General features: G+C 56.4%; 1 protein-coding gene across 2 annotated transcripts in view; it reads left to right on the top strand.

Moving 5' to 3' along the window:
• The first annotated feature begins 9,286 nt into the window (after nt 1-9,286).
• Nucleotides 9,287-25,605, top strand: part of C14H16orf74 (chromosome 14 C16orf74 homolog) — a 29,892-nt gene continuing 13,573 nt past the window's right edge. Inside the window, exons 1-3 of one of the 2 annotated variants that reach the window (XM_042230778.2) lie at nt 9,287-9,429; nt 10,805-10,868; nt 17,259-17,303. In XM_042230778.2, coding sequence (XP_042086712.1) covers nt 17,276-17,303 — 28 coding nt within the window. In that variant the 5' untranslated portion in view covers nt 9,287-9,429; nt 10,805-10,868; nt 17,259-17,275. The remainder of the gene's footprint in view (nt 9,430-10,804; nt 10,869-17,258; nt 17,304-25,605) is intronic. The other variant, XM_027977705.2, reaches the window with a different exon arrangement.

Below are 25,605 nucleotides of genomic sequence, written 5' to 3'. Positions count from 1 at the left end.
TTGCCCCTGGACCCTGCCATCTGCCCCTGAACCCCTGAACTTTGCCCCTGACCCCATCATGCTTGTCTCTGCACACATTCCCCCGCTCCCTGCCCCTGTGCTGCTGTGTGCTTCCCAAGCTGCTGGCCCCCTTGTGAGATGCTCCAAACGTGAGGAGCTGAAGGAAGGCAGGACTGCCCTTCTTCCAGTCCATCTCCATCGTGAGTGTGGGCTGGAAACCACAGGGGCTTGCTCCCTCACTGCCAGCCGCCTGCCTGCGAGGGCGAGGTGCTCTCCAAGGTGCCTCCCTCCTCCTCCACCTCCCTCTCCAGTCGCTCCTGATTTCTGTCTTCCCTCCTCTCCCCACACCCTCCCGCCCTTCATTTCCAGGGTGCACCCTTTGCTCCTGTGTGCAGGTGCTCCAGCTCCCCCAAGAGGGTCCCAGGCTCCCCTTTCTCTCTGCTGCAGACCCAGCCCCAGGCTGGTGGTGCGGCTTATCCACCTCCACTCTTTCCAAAAGCCCCAGAGCCCAAGAAACCTCTGCCCCTGCAGCAGGCTGTCATCCATCCAAGCATCTGGTCATTCCAGGGCCTGGCCCCTGGGGATACCTGCCTCTTCCTCCCTCGATCTTGTGGCCACGCCTCCCAGGAGGTATAGGAGGTGTTAATGGCAACTGGGGTTGCTGTCGTATTATAGCTTTCACGAGGCGTAACTCACATGCCATAAAACTCACCTGCTTTGCAGGCACAACTCCAGCAGTTTTAGTAAATTTACAGATCCTTGTGACTATTGCAGTCCCTCTTCAGCCCCAGCCCTTGCAACCCAATTTACTTTCTGTCTCTATCTGGACACTTCACATACATGGAATCATCCTCTGTGTGGCCTTCTGTGTCTGGCTTGCTGTGGATTGTTGCCACCTTTTGGTTTTGTGACTAGTGCTGCTGCTGTGCACAAATGTGCACAAGTCTTCATGCACACTTTCATTTCTCTTAGGTTGCTGTTCAGTCGCTCAGTTGTGTCCAACCCTTTGCAACCCTATGGACTGCAGCACGCCAGGCTTCCTTGTCCTTCATCATCTCCTGGAGTTTGCTCAAACTCATGTTCATTGAGTCAGTGACGCCATCCAACCATCTCATCCTCTGTCGACCCCTTCTCCTCCTGCCTTCAATGTTTCCCAGCATCAGGATCTTTCCTAATGAGTCAGCTCTTCGCATAAGGTGGCCAAAGTATTGGAGCTTCAGCTTCAGCATCAGTCCTTCCAGGGAATATTCAGGGTTGATTTCCTTCAGGATTGACTGGTTTTATCTCCTTGCAGTCTAAGGGACTCTCAAGAGTCTTCTCCAGCACCACAGTTTGAAAGCGTCAATCCTTTGGCACTCAGCCTTCTTTATGATCCAACTCTCACATCCATACGTGACTTCTGGAAAAAACACAGCTTTGACTAGACAAACCTTTGTAGGCTAAGTAATGTCCCTGCTTTTTAATCCTCTGTCTAGTTTGTCATTGCTTCTCTTCCGAGGAGCAAGTGTCTTTTAATTTCATGGCTGCAATTCTCTTGGGTAGAGACCTCAAAGGGGAAGTGATGGGCTGGTGAATGAATGTTCGTCTTTCTAAGAATCTGCCAAACTGAATTCCAAAGTGGCGGCATCACTTTACACTCCCGGCAATAATTTAAGAGTTTCTCCACATCCTCACCAACATTTGCTATCTTCTTTTTACCTTATTTTGTTTGATTAGAGCCATCTGAGTACATGAGAAGTGGTATCTCATTGTGGTTTTGACTTGCATTTCCCTTAAGACTAATGAGATTGAGCTTCTCGTCATGTGTGTCTTGGCCATTTTTATATCTTCTTTGGTGAAATATCTATTCTAGTCTTTTTAAAACTTTTTAAAATTTCAATGTCAGTTGTTAATTAGGTTATTTGCCTTCTTGTTGATTTCTGAGAGTCCTTTGTGTATTCAGTCCCATGCAAATGCAAATATGTTCTCCTCACATTCCATTTCCTTAAAGGTGTCTTTTGAAGTTTTTTATTTTAATGAAGTGGCCATCGGCTTTTGCGACTCTGCCTCTATCGGTAGACACTGCTCTGGGGCTGGGCACAGTGCAGAAACCAGGCTCTGTCACCAGCCCAAGACCTGGGCGGGCAACAGCACCTCTCTGGGCATCAGTCACCTCGTCTGCACAAAGGGGGCACTTTGGTACCTACCTCAGAAGGCTGCTCAAAGTTGTGCTTGAAACCGTGCCTGGTGCCCAACTACCTCGAAACCAAACTCACTTACAGACTGTGGGTCTTTCGGGGAATTTACATTCATCCTCACTTTGCATCCTTATTGCAGCCGTCGGAGCAGGTGCTACTCACCCCATTTGAGGGTGAAAAACAGAGACTCAGGAAAGCTGAGTGGCTTGTTTAAGGTCCCACAGCCTGTGAGGGGCTCACAGAGGCATTGCCCCACTTGAGGGATCCAGGATTGCTGCCTCGCCACCCGAAGGCTGCTCCCAGAGGCAGGCTGAGGCTCCCTCCCCCAACCCAGCAAGTCTAGGCCAACAGTGTCCCCAGGGTCACCAAACCAGCACGGCCAGGCACTGGCCAGCAGGATGAGGGACTCATCACACTGCCCCAAAGCCAAGCCCTCTGCCCTGGGGGGAATCAAAGCTGCTAAGACACAGTGTGGCCAGCGGGACACTGGGGGACCCCAGGCATCGGGGAGCCCTAAGGAGGGCCAGGCTCAGCCTGGGGTGTGGACGGGGGTATCTCAGCCTCTTCCAGGTTGGGGTTAAGCCCCAGGCCCCTTCTGACGACCTCTGGAGTTACAAAGCAAGTCTGTGGGGCTGTGGTGATCTTCTTGGGCAGATAGGCCTAAAGACCAGGGTGTCCCCGCCTGCATGGCCCATGTCCTCCTTACCTGGGAGCTGTCTCCCCAGGGCCTGTGTTTCTTTTGGGACTTAGGGAATTTTGAAACACACATGGAGAGAGAATAACACAACCAGTCCCCACTTACCTGTCACCCAGATCCAACAGTGGTCACTGCAGGGCCACTCTCATCTGTTCTCCCATCCATTGAGTACATTCCACATATCCTATCATGCCATTCCCAAATCCCACAGTACAAGTGTGGGCACACGCATGTGCACAGAAGTTTCCCCAGAAAGAGAGGAACCACCCGCTTTGCACTGGGGCTCCTGGTGGGTCCTGGTGAGGAAGGCCCCTTGGCAGCCAGACGTCCTCGGTCCAGGCCATTTCACCTCTCTGAGCCTCGGTTTCCTCATCTGTACAATGGGACTGCAGTACTTACTACCTGGCAAGATGGCCTTGGAGATTAACCAAGACTGCAGACCGTCTGTGGGTGCACAGGGAGATAGCAGAACAGAAACAGCATGGCGGGGAGGGCCAACCCCAACATCAGGAGGTGGGGGAGAGAATGGGATGGAGGAGTTACATCCAGATCTTCCACTGTCTGAAACAACAAATTCTTAGGGTGGGGGGAGGGTGGTTAAAAACCTCAAGCAAATGTAGCAAGTTATATATGTACATTTTCTCCTGTTCTCTGCTTTTTTGGACACTTGGAGAAGTTTATAAATCTAATTCAGGAAATTAAAGTTGCAATCAGATCACTTATCTGCTTGACACTTACTAGGAGCCTGGCTCAGTCACCTGCTGCTGCTACTGCTGCTAAGTCGCTTCAGTTGTGTCCGACTCTATGCGACCCCATAGACTGGACTATGCAGCCCCCAGGCTCCGCTGTCCCTGGGATTCTCCAGGCAAGAACACTGGAGTGGGTTGCCATTTCCTTCTGCAATACATGAAAGTGAAAAGTGAAAGTGAAGTCGCTCAGTTCAGTTCCGTTCAGCCGCTCAGTCGTGTCTGACTCTTTGCGACCCCATGAATCGCAGCACGCCAGGCCTCCCTGTCCGTCACCAACTCCTGGAGTTCACTCAGACTCACGTCCATCGAGTTGGTGATGCCACCCAGCCATCTCATCCTCTGTCGTCCCCTTCTCCTCCTGCCTCCAATCCCTCCCAGCATCAGAGTCTTTTCCAATGAGTCAACTCTTCGCATGAGGTGGCCAAAGTACTGGAGTTTCCGCTTTAGCATCATTCCTTCCAAAGAAATCCCAGGGCTGATCTCCTTCAGAATGGACTGGTTGGATCTCCTTGCAGTCCAAGGGACTCTCAAGAGTCTTCTCCAACACCACAGTTCAAAAGCATCAATTCTTCGGCGCTCAGCCTTCTTCACAGTCCAACTCTCACATCCATACATGACCACAGGAAAAACCATAGCCTTGACTAGACGGACCTTAGTCGGCAAAGTAATGTCTCTGCTTTTGAATATACTGTCTAGGTTGGTCATAACTTTTCTTCCAAGGAGTAAGTGTCTTTTAATTACATGGCTGCAATCACCATCTGAAGTGATTTTGGAGCCCCCCAAAATAAAGTCTGACACTGTTTCCACTGTTTCCCCATCTATTTCCCATGAAGTGATGGGACCGGATGCCATGATCTTTCTATTCTGAATGCTGAGCTTTACCGTGTCCAACTCTTAGCGACCCCATGGACGGCAGCGCACTAGGCTCCTCCGTCCATGAGATTTTCCAGGCAGGAGTACTGGAGTAGGGTGCCATTGCCTTCTCCACAGTTACCTACTGCTATGTAACTGCCACGTAACAAACATCTCCAGACTGAAAACAGCAGTGGCTTCAGAGAGCCACCTTTGTATATTTTCTCCCAACTCTGTGGGCTGCCAGGGCTCGGCCAGGTGGTTCCTGGGCAGCTCATGACACCAGCTGGGGCTGCTGTGACCAGGTGGGGACTTGACTGGGTTGGATGTCTGGCCTGGCCCACATGGCAGGTACTGGGGGCTGGGCATTGGCTGGGAGCTCAGCTGGAGCTCTGCCAGATGGTCTACACCCAGGCGGTCTACACCCGGGCTGGCCCTGTGGCTTGGGTGTCTCAGCATGGTGGTGGGGTTCAGAGAGGGAGCCTTCCTGAGAGCAAGTCTTCCCGGATGAAGGAAGAAGCCACCCAGGCTGAGTGCCAGGACAGGTATCACATCGCTTCTCTCGTCCTCCTCTGGCAGTGCAATCTCAGGGCCACAGAGTTAAGGAGGGGGAATCAATGTCACCCTTCAGTGTGTGTGGGGGGTGGGGGCAGGGGGGAGGAAGATCTTGCAGCCGTCTTTAACTTCCCATTGTGATCAACAAACGATTGTTGAATACAAAACTGAATTCCACAGACATGCTTCAAGCAGGGAATTAGCTCCTGGTGAGGACTGGGGGGTTGTGAATGGAACAGTCTCTCCCCTCCCCAAGCAGCACTGCTCCCCCGCCTCCTTGACAGCTTGTGGAGACCCTCTGGGCCCCAAACCCTCCAACACAGCATGTGACTAGTGGTGCTCTAGCGGTGAGGGGAGGTCACACCATGGTGACGAGGAAGGCCTGGCTTCTCAGACCCGCTCATGGGCTGCTAGGAGGCCAGTCTGCAGGGTGCCCTCTCTCCCACCTGCTGCCCTGGCTGGAGGCTCCCAAGCACCCTGTCCACAGGTGTCCTGGGCTGAAGACCCCCGCTGAGCCCTGGGCTACCCCATGTCCTTCCAGGCGTAGGAGGTATCCGGAGCAACCACTGTCTTCTCGCCTTGCCTCCTCCTCTGGTCCCCTCCCTGGCGTGGGCCCCACGCCACCTCCACCATCATTGTCCCCCACACCACCCTTTGCTGACAGCTAGAAAGGGCATAGGCGGGCGAGGCTGTGCAGACAGAACCACCCCCACCCTGCTCTGGCAACCTCTCCGAGTCACTCCCTCCCCAGCAGCTCCGCGGGCTTGGCATTTGGGCAGATGGCTTCCTTTAGGAATGCGTATGGTCCCCCTTCCCCAGAAATTGTCTGAGGACTTTCGGTTCTTCATCGGTTCTCCCAACTCCTGATGCGTTCCATGAGTGTGTCTGGAGTCCCTGACCTGAGCTGGGCCCTGCCCCAGGCCGAGGAAGTGAGGCTGGCAGGGCAGACTGGTCCCTGCCCTTGGGAGCTTCCCTGCCAGGGCTACCTGGTCATTGCATCCACCAACCCACAGCAGCCCACAGTGCACTTGGCAGACGGACACCTGCTCAGAGCCTTGGGAGTCTGGAAGAGCTAACTGGACAAGGGAGGTGGAAAGACATCTCATGAGGAGGAGCCATTCTACACAGCTGGCCCCTTTTCCCTGAGCAGAAAACCAGACCAGCTTCCTTGGCACTTTACCTGGTTGCCGAGAAAATGATGTCCAAGTGGGTGCTCTTTCTTTTAAAAAACAAAAGCTCACTTTATCTTTGAAAATTTCAAACACATACAAAAGTAGAATAGCATAATAAGCCTTCACGTACGCATCACTTAGCTTCAACAATTAGCAACATTTTCCATTGTTTTCATCTCCACCAGCCCCTCCCGTCCTCACTCTGCCACCTTTTTATTTTCCTTGTCTTTGTTTTTTTTTTTTTTTTGGCCGTACCTCAAGGCTTGTGGTATCTTAGTGCCCAGACCAAGGACCGAACCCATGGTGCAAGTGCAGAGCCCTAACCGCTGGACAGCTGGCGAATTCCCGTTATTTCCCTTGTCTTTGAAAAACCTCATCTTTATACTAATTCATTCACAAATACTTTTTCACACGGATCACTAACAGATAAGGGCTTTAAAAACACAATGATACCACTATCACATCTCTTAATATTGGCAGCAATTTCTTAATATTATCTAACACACAGACTGTGTTCAATTTTTATTATCTTGCAAATATCTTTTTCTAGTTGGCTTGTTCACATCAGGACCCATCCAGGCTTTGCACAGATTTGGAGTAGGTTCATCTCTGTCTGAAATGTCTGTCCTTCCAAGTGGGCTTGGATGCTCAAGTGGAGATTCTCTACTGCAGGGGCCCCCAACCTCTGGGATCTAATGCCTGATAATCTGAGGTGGGGCTAACATAATAATAATAATAATGGAAATAAAGTTGCACAATAAATATCGTGCCCTTGAATCATCCTGAAACCATCCCCACCCCCGTCCGTGGAAAAATTGCCTTCCACAAAACCAGTTCCTGATGCCAAAAAGGTTAGGGACAGCTGCTCTATGGTATCAGTCAATTACCGTCACCTGGGAGTTTTTACAAAACACCCCCCACCTGGGCCCTACCTGGACCAATTAGGTCAGGATCCCTGGGGTGAACCAGGACCTGAGTGTTTGTTTCATTCATTTGTATTTATTTATGTATCAGTTAAGCTCCACCCACCCCACCCCGCCTTGGGGATCCTGGCCTGCTGCCAGGGTTAGGAATCCCTGGAATACTCTTAGGGGTTCTCACTAGCAGTTGTGCCCCCGGGGTGTCCCCTGGCAATGTCTGGAGATGCTTTTGGTTGTCACCACTTGGGCAGGGGGCTATGCTACTAGCATTTAGTGGATGGCGGCCAGGACATCCTGCAGCCCCCATGGCACAGAGTTAACCAGCCCCGAACATCAAAGGGCTGACATTGAGAAACTCTGATACTGGAGCACCAACCTCACCGGTCTCAAGGGGCAGAGGCCTCCTGGGGAAGGAAGAAAATTAAACTGGATTCTTTCCATTCCTCATCTCAGCCCCTTACAGTTGATGAAATGCATCCCCCTGGGCCTCCTTTCATTAGCCCTGCGTCCCCTCCCCCGGTGCTGCGTGAGGCTAAACTCTCCCGGGAGACTGGCCGCTCCCATCTCTGGTTGGGGCAGGAATGCACCTCTCACCTGCTGGGTGACCTCTGTCCTTCCCTCTGCCTCAGGCCTCACTCCTGGGAAATGGAGAGAGCAGGGCTGTCCCGAACCAGTGGAGACCTCCGGCCACCTGCACAGTTACCCCGTTCACTGCAGTACCCAGTGCCCAACACAGAGCCGGTGCTCAAAACGTGTTTGTAGAAATGAATGGCTCTCCATTTCTCCTTGTGGAAACCGGGGCACAGAGAAAGCGGGTCTCACAACCAGCTTTTGGCCTCCTCAAGGCTTTTCAGCCTTGTCCTTGCTTCTGTGTGAAGAATGTGGGTGCCTGCCTCCCCTAGGGGTTCCCCGCTCCTTTGTTGCCACCATCTCAGGAGACGATGGGGAGCAGGGCTGTCCCGCAGCTCCCCAGGGAGGAACAAGGGCACAGGACCCTCGCAGCCCACCTTCCCTCCCGAGGCTGGGGTGGGGGCCATCCTCCCCCACCTTCCTCTGTTTATGGGGAAGCATGATACATGTCCTATCATTTGGGACTGGATATGGTCCGGGTACCCAACATTTTGCAATATTTTTAGGAATGACTCAAAAGAGAACACAGCTGGAGTGCCGACTCAATGTCCTGCGTCCACTGAAGGCCTGTCATTGTCCTGCTCAGAGGCTCAGTTTCCCTTCCTCTGTTCCCAGAAGGACACAGACCACAGGGCGTGGAGACCTTTCGATCGTTAGACAGAGCCGGCCCGACAGGCTGGTGACAACGACGTGAAAAACACTTGGTGGGGGTGGCTTTGTCCCTCCTGGCACGGTAGGAGCCTGTGGAGGCCTCCTCTCTGTGGGAGGCTTCCGGAGAAACCCATCTGGGTACAAGGCCCGTGCATCCACAGGCAGGGAACTGGGCAATTCCTATCAGCTGGGCATCCTCAAAAAACCTGCCACCCCCAGCCGGCCACACTGCTAGCTCAGTCCCACAAGTGGGGTGCAGAAGCATGTGCGGAGAGCCAGAGGGCCAAACGCTAACAGCGGGGCAGCTGTCCCTTTGATCACGCGGGTCATCTGAAGCCCCGGAGGCCAGCGACTAGATGGGTGGGAGTGGGGGAGGGGCGCGTGGCTAGCACGTCCCCAGGGCCCGGGGCTGGCGGGGAGATGGTGGAGCCTCCATTCTCCCCCCTCCCCTTCGCGGCTCGGCGGTGGGGCTCACTCAAGCACGGCCATTAGGTGTGGGGGAACTCCAAGGTCCCACTTCCACCACCCAGGGCTGGGGATGCACAGCCGCAGGGGGCCTGGCACCCAGCCTCGGGGAGAGTCCCGCGGCCCGAACTTTCCCCGGGATCCCCCTTCAGCCGCCCCCACCGGTCGGGCGAGAGGCGGCTAAGGAGAGCGGAGTGAGTCCGCGACGCCGGAGGCGCGGGCGCTGGGCGCGCCCCCGGCTCACTCCCCAGGGAGGCGGCGGGCGGCCCCGCTCCGCCCCAGCGCCGGGCCGGTGCGATCCGGCGCCCGCGGGCGGGGCGGGGCTGCAGTCGGCACCGCCCCCGGGGTCCGGGGAGGGGACGGGGGAGGCGTGCGCGCGGCGGCGGCGGCAGCGGGTGCCGGGATCGCCGGCCGGGGCGGAGCGGGGCCCCAGCGCACTGCCCGGCTCGGGCCATGACCCCCGCTGCTCTTTCTTGTAGACTTGTCGCCGCGGCCCCTCGAGCCCGGCCGTCGCCGCTACGGGCGCCCGGGCGGGCCCCACAGTGAGCCCATCAGGAAGTGGTAAGTGCCCCGCGCCGCGCGCCCCGGTGTGCCCGGCGCTGCCCACCCCACTCCACCCCTCCCTTCCCTTCTGGAAGATACAGCTCTTTCCCAAAGCCGCAGCCCCGCCGAGGAGCGTCCACGCCCCAACAGCTCCCGCCGCGGGAGGGCCATCCCTGAGGAGGACGGGCCCCCACCCCGGGGTGGGGTGCGGTAGGGGACCCTCGCGGGCTCGAGCGTCCCCCCCCCGCTAGTTCTTGCAGACTTTTCTGCGGAGACGCAGGTTTGGGGAAAGTTGGGCCCCCTCTGGCCATGTTGCAACTTACAGCGGGCGCGTGGGGAGGTGTGTCCCCGCCCGTGGAAGCCGCCGGCCCCCCAGTCTCCACCTGCCACCCCACGCGGTCACGAGTTCCTGGGGAATGGGCCAGACCGCCATTCCTGAAAGCTGGAGAGGAGCCCGGCCGGGGGGTGGGGGCAGGAGGCCTGGAGAGGAACCATTTCCCCTCTATCGAGTATTTCAGAATGTATTATTTATGAACCGCCTCACTTAGGGGCCCCCTTCGCTCCCAGGGCATCAAAGCAGGTTTGCAACCGCAAAGGGCGACCACTGTGAACGCGCTCGCCCCTTGCCTGGCCCGCTGAGCTCAGCGGAACTGGGGGGAGGCACTCCTTACTCAGGTGGACCCACAGTCTGGCTCGGCGCCCCCCCTTGGTGGGCGGGGTCAAGGCAGAAGGGGCCTCTCTCAGACCTACCCGGGCTGTTAGGCCGCGGTGGAATCCGAAAAGTCGGTGCTGGCTGAGCCTCCTTAGCCTCCTGAGAACGAGGAGGAAGAGGCAGGGAAGGCAGCCTGGTGAGGGCCCTCCTGTAATTGGTGCAGCTTTTGTGAAACAAACACCCCATCTTACAGATGAGAAAACTGAGGATCTCGGAGGCGCATCTGGATTGGCAGGCTGGGGGCGGGGGGGGGGGGGGGGGGGGGCTTCCTGCAGCGCCCCCAGGGGTGCTGGGGGGCAGCCGCTGTCCCAGGCTGGGTCAACTCCAGAAAGCAGCCCCTTACCTGTGCAGGCCACACCCACCATGGGCTCCCTGTCCCCACCCTGGATAGGAGGGAGTCGGTGTATTTATGGAAAGACTTAATCCCTCTGCAGGCCCCAAGGAGGTGGAAAGCTCCGCCAGCCTAATCTCCTCTCCCTGGAAGCCTTTCCCTTGGCAGGTGGGTTGCCCTGGGTGGGCCCTGAGCCCCGGGTTGAGATCACCTCTGGAACTTCCCCTCCATGGCCCTGGAAGGAGAGCAGCACCGCTTCATGTTGACTGAGCCCTGCGTGCTGGTACCCATCACATGCATTTTCCGTTTTCCTTCTCTCACCTAATACTGTTGTCATCCCTGTTTTACAGATGAGGGCACAGAGGCTCGTAAAGATCAAGTGACTGATCCAAGGTCACACACAGGGGCGGGCGGGTAAGTGGCGAGGCCTAGCCTTGAACCCTAGCCCTCAGAGTGTAGAATCAAACAGTGTAGGCAGACCTTCCCCGGTGAAAATAATGTGTTGTATATTTACAGTAATGTGTGCACCCAGGAGCCCACTCATAGCCGACGCAGCCATAGCCTCCCGTCCGAGCCTGTAGGGGATTGTGTGTGTCCCACAGACAGTGCCACACTGTGGTTACTTTTTATTTGGGTGCAGAGAAAGCAGTTTAGTTTTCTGTTTGCGCTGCAAACCTGAAGGGGATGAGCTGGCCAGCAGGAAAGCTAAGGGCTAATAGTTTGCGACTCCTAACTTCAAGGCTGCTGTAAAAAGGATGACTTGTTTTCTAATTAGCCCCATGATTAGTTAACTGTTAGCCTAACTTCTGTAGAATACCCCTTATTTTTAAACATTTTTACTGATGTGTAACATATGGAAAGTTGCGCAAATTGTACGTGTTGAGTTTGACCTCAGGCTCAGAGGGCCAAGTATCATGCTCACATTCACATGGCCAGTCACTGGAAGACCACAGCTTGACCCCGGGAAGCCCAAGACCATGCCCCGTGACAGCAAGGCGGGTGCAGGCTTTAGTGGGCACCTTGCCTCCCCCCCCCCAAGCCCATCATCTTTCTCTTCCTGTGGGTGAGCAGCTGTGGGCCAGGCAAGTGCCCCCTGCGGGTCTGTGGCCTAAAGCCCAGGAGAGGCTCATGTTTGTATTCTGTGTACTAGAAAGGGAGGCATGTTAACGCTTGTAGCATCTGTTCCCAGCGCAGTCCCTTTGGCTGCTATTGTAGGAATTCTAATCCTGTTGCGAAAGGAAAGTACCTTTTTTTTTTAAAAAAAAAGAAGGAAACCATGATGTGTCTTAGGCCTGCTGGGAGCCCCCTTGGCCAGTCTGTCAGCAGGCCTTCCCTGTGTTTGCAGTCAGGGGACCTGCCCAAGAGCTGGTCCCGGGCTCCCCCAGCTGGGAGGGGAACCTGATTCCATCTGGTCTGGTGGGTCCACCCACCTAGGCAAACTGTCACATTCTTCAGCTATGAGTCTCCACCCTTGCCCTCTCCTCCGTCCTCCTGCGAGGTCTTGGTTAAGGGAGTGAAGGCTCTGTGTCCCTGTCAAGTCACGAGCTCCACGGGGCTCTTCCGATTCCGTCTGGGAGGTGACTCTGGAGACCGTGATCAGGCTGTTAGCCTGACTCTGCCTTTCACTGACTCCCTGTCTAGGCCTCCATGGGCCTCATCTGGGAAGCCCAGGTGGCCACCTCCATATAGGGTTGCTAGGTTTAGCAAATAAAAATAACGGCTGCCCCGTTCCATGTGAACTGCAGAAAAATGATGGAGAATGTTCAGCAGGAGTCTGTCCCGTACAGGAGCTGGGCATCCTGTATTTTATTTGGCAGTTTATTTCTCTGACCGCTCCCAGTTCCAGAGATCTGATTCATCCCTGGAGGGGTTTACTTCATCCCCTACAGCCCAACCTCCGTGATCCCCAAAAGCAGAAACCGAAGGGAAGCTAATAGCAGATCCCTTGTGCCCTGAGTGGTTCTGATGTGTTCCACAGGCAGTGCTACGTCTTTATCACTTTACACTTTGTGCAGAGAGCACGTTAGTTTACTGTTCTCTTTGCATCAGGAACTGCAGGGAGCGGGCTGGCGAGCACTTCCCTGCTGCGGGCTGATAGTTTGGGGCTCTTATCTGCAAGGCAGCTATAAAGATAGGAACAGACATTTTGGCCAAGGGTGTCCTCTGCCCTGGAGCTGCCCAGGCTTCAGAGGGGCCATGAGGGGCCATTTGGTGTGCAAAGTGGCCGACATCCATCTCTCTGGCCACTGCTCAGGGGAGAGGCAGACCCCTGCAGGAGGAAGTAAGTTTTTATCTCTCACTGCCCATCCGTGTCACCAGAGAGGGTTCTGTCACGGCCGTTTGGCAGTAGGAAGATTCTTATGCCCAAGTGCAAGAAAGGACCTGTTTTAACTCAAGCTGTTGTGCAAATAATTAACAGCCTGATATTTTGAAGGGAACATAAACAGAACCTGATTCGATATGAAAGGGTGGTTTTTCACACTCCTGCGAATGTGTGAAAAAGAGAGTACATTTATACCTAAACGCGGTTCTCTTGGGCCTGACGGCTTGCCTACCTTCTTGCCAAGCTAGGGGGCCCCCTCCCATGGAATCTCTCCGGGAATAGACCTCAGCGTGTAGAATGATAGACATAGAAGCCATGGGGTGCAACTGACCTGGCTTTGAGCTCTGGCCTCCCAGAGCTGCTACCGGACCGCCCAGAGCTCCACTCCTTCATCTGTAAGTCACAGATGCGATGATGTTATCTCGCTGGGTGTTGTCAGGTTTAGGAATTTTTGTAATGAACTCAGCCTCTTGAAAGCATTAGCTTGACATCTGTGTCAGTGGTGAGGATGAAGTTTAGGGGGACATAGCCCGCTCCCCACAGTCAGGTGTCTGTATGGCTTCCATTTGGACAGATAAACATCCCGTCTATCAGGACCATCTCCCGCAAAGGCACCTGCCATCTCTGCTGGGGGCAGCCCCAATCACTGAGGGAGTGGAGTGGGTGGGGCGCTGTCCACAGTCCTACATAAACCACCCTGGGGAGTGCCTCTTCCTTCTGCTGTAACTGGCTACACCTCGGACTTGGGGACCGCATGGCAGGCTCCCACACAGCGTCCCCACAGGCTGCTGAAGGGTGACACCGTGACGCTGACAGATGATGATGATGGTGACGATGGCTCCAGGCCCTGTCCTGGAGGCTGGGTCAGGATGCCTGTTCTATAACTGAGGACTTGGAGCCGGAGGGGCGGGGGTGGGGAAGAAGGGCGGTGAAGCATCAGCGTCTCAGGCTCAGAGAGGAAAAGGACTTGGCCAAAGGTCACACAGCCTGTACAGACTCCTGGTTCCTCTCAGCCCCTCCCAAGGCCACTTCATTCCTCCTGCCCTTGTGGGGCGTTACAGCAACGTGCATGGGGATGAGAAAGGTCGGTTGGTGAAAACTGCGTTTGGAAGTTTTAGAAACCAGAAATAGAATCATTCCACCTAGCCCTGACCTCACCACGTGACATTTGCTTGACCCTAGCACAGCTCCCCGTCCCCTGGTGTCCACTGGATCCAGGCTGCAAGCTCTTCCTCACTCCTTACCTTCCTTCCTTTTTTCCCTGAATGTTTGGAGATAGGTATTTCTCAAGTCACAGGACAGCTTTAGCGACAAAACCTATCCATTCAGGACAGTTTTCTGGGAGGAGCAGGGAACCAGAGCGCCTTCCCCCAGCCAGAGCCGCCGCCCCTGGCCACCCCTCCAGCCACACCGGAGACGGGGTAGGGGAGTTGGATGTGATGTTCCCACTGCATTCTGGCTCTGCCGGGGCAGGGGGCGGGGGGTGTTCCGTGGAGTCTGGGTAAATAACTGCTCTCTGCTTTACCTTGCTGAATGCTTCCCTTGAATAGTTTCCAGTTTCAGAAAAGTTCCTAAAACAGTAGGAGCTAACGTATATCCTTCACCGGAAGTGAGCGTGTAGCCACAGTTGCTTCATTGGTGTGGATTTCTGGCCAGACTCTGAGAGTGAAGCTGCAGAAATGATGGCCCGGGACCCTAAACACCCCAGTGTATGTGTCCTCAGAGCTGGGACCACCTCTTACAAAATGCAGCCCAGCGATCAGAATCACAAAACTCGACCACAGCCCCATGCTGTCACCTCCTGGACAAGTGTCTTTCTTTTGACCATTTTACTAGTTTTCAAACTAGAGACAGAAGCATGTCGTGAACGCCCGTGTCCCAGCGTCAGCAGCAGACAAGGCAGCGCCCCGCACCCTCCACGCCTCTGCTGCTGTTTCTCTGTTGGGCTTTACGGCAGCGTCCTGCCGTCGCTTCGTCAGTGTGGACTTCAGTGTGGATCACTGTCGTGTAGCCCTAGGGTGGGATGTGTCGTGTAAGCTGTTGGGTTGGGCGGTGGCCAGCGTGTACCCCAGACAGAACAGAATAGCGTGGACTGTGAGATCAGAGTTCACTGCATGGCTGAGATGTGCTCTGGCCAGCGGGGGCCCTGGGAGGTTGCTGTGGTCCTGACCTCAGGGCCACAGACCCCTGGGCAAGAGGCCCATGAGACAGACGGGAGGGGAGCTCTGGGGTTGAAAGCGTAGGCTTGGAATCCCTACCCCACCACCTGCTCCCCATACAACCCTTCTGCAGGTTAACTAACTTCCTGGTGCCTCAGTTTCCCCATTAGCAAAGTGGGGGTCGGAACGGCTCCAGTGTCACCAAGCTGTTGTGAGGCTTAAACAGCCGTGAATGGAGGCACTCTGGAGGGCGCTGGGCACAGAGTGGGTGCTCGAGAGAGGCGCCCATCCCTACCCCACAGGCCTTCTCTGGGGCTCTCCCTTCCTCCAGCACCGCACACCCCCACCCAAGGAAGGGTACACACTCCTGGCAGCTCATCCCACCCATTAGAATCGCCCCGCCCCTACCTCCAGAGCTTTGGATAAGCCCAGTCCAGACTGCAGCCCAGGCCAATGGGGAGCCTTTGGGAGAGGGACCTCCTGCCAGGCTCTGATTCCCAGCTCTGGGCCTGCTCCAAGTAGGAAGCGTCCTTTACACGCAGCCGTCCTGACTCTGTTCCCATCCGTGTCTGACTGTCCCTCTTGCCCTCTTCCTCCCCAGTCAATCCCCTGCCCGCCCACAAGTCCAGCCTGGCTAAAATTGAAGCCTTTGCCCTGGCCACTCCTCCAGACTGACCCCTCCTGGGGTCCTACCATCTCACCAGCTTGTACATCACCCCAGCTTCCAGCAGCTTCTCCCCTGCACCCTGGCTGCCCCGCCTTCTCCAGTGCTCAGACTCCACGGTTTCTGACCCGGAGCTGAGCATCTGAGTCCCATGGGGCCTTGTTACAACATCGATTCCAGCTCAGTGCACCCAGGTGGGGCTGAGAGGACGCACTGTTAATGAGCTCCTGGGGGTGCCGAGGCTGCTATGAGCAAGGCCTGGAGGGGGACTGGCCTGCACAGCCCGCTAGAATGCAGAAGCTACTACATGTGCTCAGGAAAACCCCTCCACTATGTAACCAGCCTCCGGAGACCCCACAGTGCGGCTCAGCCTGGGCCCTTCTGTGGCCTGTTCCTCTGGTCCTCGCATGTCCTCTGGGCCTTTGCACATTCTGTTCCTTCAGCCTGGGGGTTTCCCGCTTGGCTGGCTCCTGTCTTTGTGGCCATGGTCCCCAGGCCTCCCAGGCTGGGACCGGAACCTTCCTCTGGCCTCCTGGCCTCAGACGGCACTACTGCACCCTTACTCAGGTGCAGGGTCCCATTCGGCCTTATATCCACCTGTGTCTGGTCTCCCAAGATCAGATGCCAGGATGGGAAATGTGTAAGAAGTATATTGAGGAAAGTAGGGAAGGGGGCTGGGAGGCCCGGACCCAAGGAATGAGGGAGGAGGAGACAGGAGGATGGGTGGGGGCAGCCATGGACAGTTGGCCAAGCCAGAGTCAGCCGTCAGGGTGCCTATCTCAGATCCCAGCCTCCCATCCAGGCTTGCACCGCAGGGGTGGCGGAGACCTGTAGGGTGCTGCTCACAGCCACCCCCCGGCCCCTGGTGTCTCCCTGCGAGTGCAGGAGTCCCCATCCTCAGCTTCTCAGAGCCCCGAGCACCCCCCTGCAGAGCTTCACAGACCCCTGAGGGGGGCCCTCGTGGGGGTCAGGGCAGTCCTAGGTTGGAACCCCAACTCCACTCCTAGTAAGCTGTGTAGCCTCAGGGAGCCACCACCGCCTCTCTGAGCCTTGATTTTCTCATCCATAAAGTGGGGACAGTGATAGCACCTCCTAGGGTTGTAACAGAGTCAAATGTCAGGAGACTGTGAGCCGCTGCCTGTTTCTCCAGCAGCTCCTCAGAACACCTGCCTTGCAGGGAGATGGTGGGAGATTTTAACCCCCACGGACTGGGGACTGGGCTCCTTTCAGCCGTTAGGACGCAAAAGAATTTGCATTTTAGGAGAGGAGGCCTCGTTTGAACAGAAGGCACACCACACCCATCACGGGGCTCAGGGCCACCCTGCAGCCCCACCTGGGGCCCTCTCATCCCTGAAACAGCCACACGGTGGCCCCTCAAAGGCAGGGCAGGTGCTTCGGGTTCTGCCCCATACCCCTGGCCAGACCTCTCCTGCACTCCTCGGCCGCCGCACTGGGCCTCCCTCCAGTGTGTTCAGCTTTGAGATGCCTGAAAGTTTTTTCCACCAGCACACAGCAAATTCAGCCCAGATGTAGCCAGCAGGCGCCGTGACCTCGGCCGCGGTTTCTCTCTGCCGCTGCTTCCTGTTGTGCACCCGTCAGGCCGGGTGGGGGCCTGGCCACGCGTGGCCGATACAAACAAGCCTCTCCTCTCTCCCCAGGCTGCAGAGGCGCCGACATGGGGCTGAAGCTGACCTGCCTGAAAGGTAAGCGGGTGGCTCTCTCCCTCCAGCTCTTAAGGGGCGGGGGGACGCCCGGGGGGAGGTGGAGTGAGGCCCGAGACAGGGCAGACCCTGAGACCCCGGCGGTGCTGCCCTGGACTGGGAGGGGGCACTCCACTAAAGGCAGCACCAAGACACAGCAGGCGCCGTGTAAGTGTGTGCTCTGACTCTGAGTGCTCCTCCAGTCCTTTCTTCCCCTGGAGCTGAGTGTTGGGGGGGGGACGTTGTAGTGCCCCCCCCCCCCAACGCCTCTGTTGCGCCTCTCAGAGGATGCACTCCAGGCCGTGCAGGGTCAGAGGTAAGGGGCCCTGCAGGACGGTGCCAGGCATGCATGGGGCGGGGTCGGGGGGTTTGCTGTCCACCCTGAGGGCCTGTTACCACAACACAGGTGGTGAGCTAGGTAGTCCCACCTGCTAGGGGCTGGGCAAGGAGGGCTAGGAGAGGGGCAGGGCCAGCAGGGGGAAAGTTCCAGGATGCAGAATCATTGAGGGGCGTTGTAGGTGTTGGTCGAGGCAGCCCAGACCTCTTTCTTCTGCTCTGGACCTTTCCATTCACCGTCTGGACATCCCAGGGGCCCCTCAGACCAACGGGGCCCACAGGAAGCTCATTATTGGGGGACAAATGCTCCCCCCATCTCCCCAGCCTAACATCTGGGAGTCACCCTGACGGCTTCTTGCCCATGTACAACATGCCCGCCAGCCCTGATTCCCCTCCTGCAGGCTCCCGCTCCATCCTTCTGTGACAGGGAGTCCTCGGGAGGTACTGGAGGGTCCCTGCAGGGGGGAGGGACCAGACTTCAGGTCCTGGGCTGGGATGTGGCCCTCTGTGGGGGCAGGGTACATCCATCTGGATGAACAGCTCCTCCAAGACCATGGGCCAGTGGGCAGCAGCGGTCCCCATGGAGGAATCAGGGGAGGTGCTTGCTGAGCAGGTGTCCAGGAGAGTAGGGTCCTGTGGTTGGGTCCAGAGACTGAAGCCTTGGGGCTCAAGAACGCTCTTCCCTTAGACCGTGCTGGGCACAGAACAGGCGTTCAGGACAAGCTTTCTGTTCTGGTTGTTAGTTGTGGTAAAATAGACATAGCATAAAGCTCCCCCTGTTAACCATCTCTCAGCATACAGCCCAGGGGCATTAAGCGCATTCAAGTTGCTGTACAAGCGTCATCGCCATCACCGCCAGGGCTCCTCCGTCTTTTCCAGCTGAAACTCTGTCCACATTAAACACGAACCCTCCCTCCCTCTCTCCAGAGCCCTGACCCCCACCACCTACTTTCTGTCTCTCTGAAAGTGCCCCCTGTGCACCTCCCGGAAGCGGAATTGTATGGCCTCTGCCCCTTTGTGTCTGGCTTCTTTCAAACTCAGCATGACGGTGAAGCTTCGTCCGTGTCGCAGCAGGCGTGTTGGGACCGCCTTCCTTTTCGAGGCTGAATACTATTCCGTGGTGTGTGGGCCACGTTTGGTTTGTTCACCCCTCAATGGACGCTGGGCTGCCTGCAGGTTTGGCTGTTGCGCCGTCTTTGACAAACCAAGATGCTGGAGGGGCCTCCGGGAACCAGCTGCCTCCCTGCCTGCGGCGGGGGGTCGGCCAGGGGAGGAGGTCCAGCAGCCTCAGGTGCTGAGAAGCCCTGGGAGGCGCCCCCCATCCCACCCCCGCCAGCAGGACTGAAGCCTGGGCGGCAGCCTGAGTGCTCCCGGGCTGGGAGCTTTTAGAAGGGCCCCAGAGGAGCTAAGTGCTGGGAGGAGTGTGGGAGCGGGGGGTGCTCATGCATTTTTCATTGCTGGCTCTCCGGGCCCACCCATCACCCTCTCCCACCCCCAGCCGCATCTAGCCTTGGTCTCTGGAGATGACGAGGCCCACACAGGCTTGGGTGTGACGCAGGACATGGGATGGGGGTGGGGCAGGGCATAGGAAGCCCTCTCCCTGGGCTTGACGAAGACCACCCAGGTCCCCCACCAGCCCAGGGGCCTGGACCCTCCCCCTGTCGGAGCCTCATTCTTACAGCAGACTGCTGAGGGCTGGGTCCTGCACCCCTGACATCTGTGGTCGTCCACGTGTGTCCTTTGCTGCCCACAGGGGCAGGTCCACCTGGTTGTCGGTACTAGGATATGTAGTCTGGGCACCGTCTTGTGTTTCGTTTCAGTTCAGTCCAGTCGCTCAGTCATGTCTGACTGTTTGGGACCCCAGGGACTGCAGCACGCCAAGCCTCCCTGTCCATTACCAACTCCCAGAGCTTACTCAAACTCATGTCCATTGAGTCGGTGATGCCATCCAACCATCTCATCCTCTGTCGTCCCCCTCTCCTCCCGCTTCAGTCCTTCCCAGCATCTCATGTTTATTTTTTATTTCACATCGAGTGCGAGGGCTGTGTTTCTCCAGGCTGTGTCACTTATACGGTGCTTGAATGCCTCTGTCCAGTTCTGCCGAATAGGTCTTTGGGTCATTTCCGGCATGCTGCTTTTGTGATGTAACTTTGAGTATCTCTGCCCTAAGTACTGGTATATTTTGCTGCCCTGGTTCTTCGCTGTGGCACATGTGATCTTTCAGCTGCGGTTTGCGTGATGTAGTTCCCTGACCAGGATGTGAACGCAGGCCCCCTGCATTGGGAGTGCAGACCACCAGGGAAGTTCCCTCTTTGTGAATTTTTTTTTAAATTATAATTTATTTGGGATAAATTCCAGAAATCAAGATGATCTGGTCAAATAATAAGGGTAAATGGTGGCATCTTCCTGGGGGCTTGGCCCTGGACAAGGCCCTGGTCTGTGCATTCTGAGTGGAACTGTGGCTCAGCCATCCCTCCTCCCACTGTGAAGTGGGCACTTCTGGGATCCCCAGTTTCCAGATGAGAAAGCTGAGAAACAGGGAAGTCACGTACTTGCCCGGGGCCACACAGCACAGACCCAGGTGGGATTTGAACCCAGGCAGGCTGTCCCAGAGGCCTGGCTGTAGCCACCACTGGCATGGCCTCAGAGGAAAGCCTTTTAATTCAACTCTTGAAGTGGCCACACTCACCCAAACCTTTATTCACATGGTCTCACATCTTCACATGAGTCCTAAACTTAGTTCATCTTAACATTAGCTCAGGTGGTAGCTTAAGTTAACTCAAATGGTGTCTTTAAGTTTCCACTGTAACAGATCATCACAGACGGGGGCGGGGGTGGGGGTGGGGCGGGGGGCAGTGGTTCAAACCACAGAAGTCTCTTCATGTTCTCTCCCAGTTCTGGAGGCCTGAAGTCTGAAACCAGAGTGGGCCATGTTCCCTCTGGGGGCTCCAGAGGTGGGGTCTTTCCTGTGTCTGCAGCTCCTGGGGGCTCCAGGCGTCCTTGGCTTGTGGCCACTTCCCTCCAGCCTCCTCCCCTGTGTGTCCCTGGGCCCTTTCTCTTAGAAAGACATCCCTCTGCTTTTGTCTTACGAAAACACCAGTCTTTGGACTTAAAGTGAAAGGTCAAAGTGAAGTTGCTCAGTCGTGTTCAACTCTTTGCGACTCCATGGACTGTATCGGACGGAATTTTCCAGGCAAGAGTACTGGAGTGGGATTGCCATTTCCGTCTCCAGGGGATCTTCCTGACCCAGGGATCAAACCCAGGTCTCCTGTATTGCAGGCAAAGGCTTTACCTCTGAGCCCAGTCTTAAATACAGGATGATTGTATCACAAGGTCCTTCACTAATTACGTCTGCAAAGAACTTATTTCCAAATAAGGTCAGAGTTTGCAGTTCTGGGTGGGCGTGGATGGGGGGGGGGGGACTCTCCTCAAACCCACCACATGTCACTTCACCTCCGAGCCTCCCGCGTTGGGGACAAGAAGGCAGTTCTCTGTTTTAGTTTTAGAATTTGCTCATTGCCTGTCTGGCGATAAAGACGTGGCTCAAGGTGGGCGATCACAAGAGTGTGATGTCTGAGGGCTGTGCCAAAGTCCTTGTGTTTCTGGTTCCAATGGAGCCTGGGGACACTTTGAACGGGCTCCACGTGCTCAAGGCCCAGCCATATCAGCCGTGACCTGTGGGAATGGTCCATTGTCCCGATAGCACATCCCTAGCTCCTTCTAATGTAAAGGCTGGTGTGCCCTGGGCATCCCCCAGTCACTCACCTCGTCCTCACTATATCTGGACAGCGTAGCTAACTTTACAAATGGGAAGACTGAGGCACAGAGACCAGGGCTCAAGGCCCCAGGGCGAGTCGTCAGGGCTTGGCCCAGCAGATGGCACATGAGGGTGGTGAGGGGTTTCCCTGATTCGTGAGCAGTTCTGTCCTGGTCAGCCTTGAGGGTGGGGCACCACCAGGAATCAGCATGGTGGGGCCCTGTGGTTTTCAGCGGGGATCCCCAACCTGCAGTCTCAGCATCACCTGGGAACCAAACAGAGGTGAGAATTCTGAGACCCACTTGGACCTGCCGTGTCAGGAGCTCCGGCATTTCTCACACTCTCTGAGGGCTGCCAGGATGTGCTCAAGGTGGAGAACCACTGGCGAGGTGACTCTGGAGTCAGAGAGATTGGGTTCAAATCCCAGTCCGGCCTCCAACCACTTCACATGCCCAAGCCTCAGTTTCCCCATCTGTGAAATGGAGTGATGAGTGGCAGCATCTCCTGACCAGGTGTCAAGAATGATCTGAGATGAGCGCTAGAGATGGTGCCCCAGGGTTCCTGGCCCTTCACGCCTTCCTACTCTGGAGGAGCTGTAGCTACAGCTGTGTGGGGATCTTGCTGGGGAGGGGGGGCGTGGGTAGGTAGGGTGGGGGGAGTTATCTACAGGTGTGGCCTTTCCCACTGGGGTCTCCTCGGGGGCCTGGTGTGGTCTCTGGGACTCCCCAGAGTTTGCTGGCTTGAGCGCCAGCCGACTCCATCATCACCATGGAGATGGGATCCAGAAGATGGGGCTGGTCCCAGGGGACTGTCCTACTGGGGCAAAAGGGCCAGGGGATGGAGACTTTGTCCAGGTTTGTTGTTTGGTTCATTTGTTATAATAGGCTTTATTTTTTAGAATAGTTTTAGATTTATATTAACAGAAAAATTGTGAAGCGAGTACATGGTTGTCTACACCCCACAGCCAGTTTTTCGTGTAGTCAGCATCTTACATGAGTGTGGTATGTTCTTTATGGCCAGCGAACTGATACTGGTCCATTATTTTAACTAAAGTGCATACTTTATTCTATTTCCCAGTTTTCACCTGGGTCTGTCCGTGGATCTGATCCGGGACCCACTGGGCTGAGCCAGTTTCTCAGAAGCTCCTTCTGTTTGTGACCTTGACCATCCTGAGGAGTACGGTCAGGTGCTGTGCAGGTTGGGTTTGGCTGATGTTGGTAGGTGTTTATAGTCTCTTTTGTGGAGTATGTGGTGATGGTGAGGGTGGAGATGAGACACAGGTGCAGCCCCCAGGCCACTGGGACCCCTGACTGCCCAGATGTCCTTCCTGGCTCCCTGTGGCGGCTCAGAACCTCTGCTCCCAGTAACCCAGGTTTGGGCGGCTGGGAGCTGGCAGTTACAATAATGCCCATTTTTCTGATTGGCGTTTAGAGGCCCAAGACTAGCCTCAGATCACAGCAGAGAAAAAAAAGACATCACCCTACAGAGCCCCCTTCCAGTGTGAGCATATGGTTCCAGCTGTCCTGCAGCAGGGTCCAGAGTTGGTGGAGAGAGTCTTCATCTTGCAGTGCACGGAACAGTATTCTGGTCAGAGAGAGCAGCAAATGCAAAGCCTCAGAGACAGGAACAGACTTGGTGAGCTGTCAAGTGTGGTTGGAACTGGAGGTAGGGGCAGGGGCCAGGCGGAGAAGCTGAGGCCCTGGAGCAGGCAGGGCCGTGAGAGTGAAGGTATTCATCAAGAATTTCTCTTCAGAATCATAGGAGGCGCTGGAATCACTCGAGGGTGGAGACCTCATCCTCTGTGTAACATCAGACTCACTCGAGAGGCTCACGGGAGGGGGTGGCCCTGGGCCGCTGATCAGGGCAGGGATTCTTTTTTTCTTTCCTTTAATAATTGTGTTTATTTATTTTTGGTTGTGCTGGGTCCTCATTGCTGCCTGAGCTTTTTTCTAGCTGCAGAGAGTGGGGCCTACTCTCTAGTTGCGGTGCCCGGGCTGCTCACTGCAGTGGTTTTTCTTGCTGTGGAGCATGGGGCACGTGGGTTTGGTAGTTACAGCGAGCATGGGGCATGTGGGTTTGGTAGTTGCAGCGCACGGTTCAGCAGCTGTGGCCTCCAGGCTCCAGAGCACAGGCTCAGTGGTTGTGGCACATGGGCTTAGTGGCCCCGAGGCATGTGGGATCTTCCCGGACCAGGGATCGAACCCATGTCCCCTGCACTGGCACGTGAATTCTTTACCACTGAGCCACCAGGGAAGCCCAGGGATTCAGTTTGGATGAAGCTATGCAGCCTGGGGTGAGAACCACTGTCCGGGGCCCATGCCCTTGCTATTCAGGGGACCCTGTGGTGTAGACTGACTACCCAGAGGTGACAAGGACCAAGTGAGCTTGGCTGGGCTTCAGGGAGGCAGGCTTCAACCCAGGGCTTCTCCTGGAACCTCCTGTACAGATCTCTGCCCAGGAGACAGGGGCTCGGGGGGCTTGGAGCACCCCCCACCCACCGCCTACTCAGAGGAGGGGTGGGCAGTTGCAGCCGGTCGTGAATGCCAAGGCAGATGGGGCTTAGTCCATCTCCGCCCCGTCCCAGGGGCGAGCTGGCAGCCCTCTTGGCTCAGAGCAGGGATTTACCCCTGGTCAGGCTTAAGCTAAACCCAGCACCTGCTGTCCTCCCAAAGGAGGGGGCAGAACCCAAGTCTCACGGCAGGTGGGAGTGGAGAGTCGCTGTCTCTAACTGGGGCCCACACAGGATTAATCTGGATCTCCTCCTTGCACCCGGGGCTCCACAGGGGCAGGAATCACGCTGCCTTCTTCATCCCTGGAGCCCTGTTCCCGGCTGTGGGTCAGCACCCAGTAGGGACACAATCGACATTGGTAGAAAGAGCACACCTTTGAATTTAACTGAGATGCAGAGACCCTCCCAGGACCAGCCCTGACTGGCCAGGGCAGCTGTGCCATCTGATCCCCTCGCCCAGGTCAGCGGTCCACTCCTGCCCCGCACTACCCCACCTCTTCTGTTATCCACTTGGTGAGGCTTTGAGGAGACTCACTCATGATGCCCTGCTTACAGGTAGGGCTCCTGAGGCCTCAGGTGGGAAAGCTACCTGGCCTGGGTCACACAGCAGCCGTGCGGGGGCCCCAAGGGCCTCTGGATCCTGACCAGGCACCTGGACATGAGCCCCCCGACCCCAGCTCTGTGCCCGTAGTTCCCTCTGGGCCGGGCCTGGGTAAGGTGCTCTAGAAGTGCTTGAGGGCTGAAGGAGGCTGGAGAGGGCAGGAGGGAGGGGGCTGGACTCGCTGCCTGGTGCTGGCGGCTCTTGGGGGCTGGGGGCCTTGTGCTGCCCCCAGGGAAGGGAGTGCTCACCAGCTGTCGGCTGCCGGCACATGCATGGCCTGGGAGGCTGACCTCTCTCCATCCTGGGCTGTGGTTCCCAAGCCTCCCAGTAGGGGTAGGATGTGACCCTGGGCCACGTCCACCTCTAGCCCATCCTTCCCCACCCACCCCCATCCTTCTGCTTCTGCCTCACAGACCTCACGGTGCCCAAGGCAGGTGAGTGTGAAGCTCAGAGATGGGTCAGTGGGTCCAAGTCTCACGTGACCTGGCTAAAGGTCTTCAATCCCCTGAATCAGTGCTTTTTGTTTTTAACTACAAAGCAGGCACAGGGCCTCCAGGTGGCGCTGGCCAACGCAGGAGACATAAGGGATGCTGGTTCAATTTCTGGGTTGGGAAGGTCCCCTGGAGGAGGGCATGGCAACCCACTCCAGTATTCTTGCCTGGAGAATCCCACGGACAGAGGAGCCTGGCGGGCCACAGTCCGTGCGGGAGCAAACAGCCAGACGTGACTGAAGCGACTTAGCACGCGCACATGTAGCAGGTGCGGTTAGACCCTGGCCGCGGCGGGCTGTGGCTGGGGCGGAAGGAGGATTGTGGGGCGCCGTGAGTGTGCATAAGTGGCTGCTGGGGGCTGTTATTACTGAGATGACCCGTGTGCTTTCTCCCCTTCTGAATGTCTTTGGAGTTTTCTTTATGACCGTGGGCCAGGCCCCCGTGGCCAGACCAACAGTGAGTGGTCCTGGTGTCCGGAGCGGTCACTGACTTGCCCAGGAGTCCAGCACACAAAAGGACAGCTGTGTTCTGTCTCTCCCAGGGGGCCACACAGACCTATGCCCTAGGGAGCGCTTGTGGTGTCAGCACCCACCGTGGGCAGCTGGCAGCCG

The sequence above is a fragment of the Ovis aries genome, chromosome 14, assembly GCF_016772045.2.
Source record: "Ovis aries strain OAR_USU_Benz2616 breed Rambouillet chromosome 14, ARS-UI_Ramb_v3.0, whole genome shotgun sequence".
Taxonomy (NCBI): Eukaryota; Metazoa; Chordata; class Mammalia; order Artiodactyla; family Bovidae; genus Ovis; species Ovis aries.
Note: the sequence above shows the minus strand (reverse complement) of the source record. Positions and strands in the feature narration are given on the sequence as shown.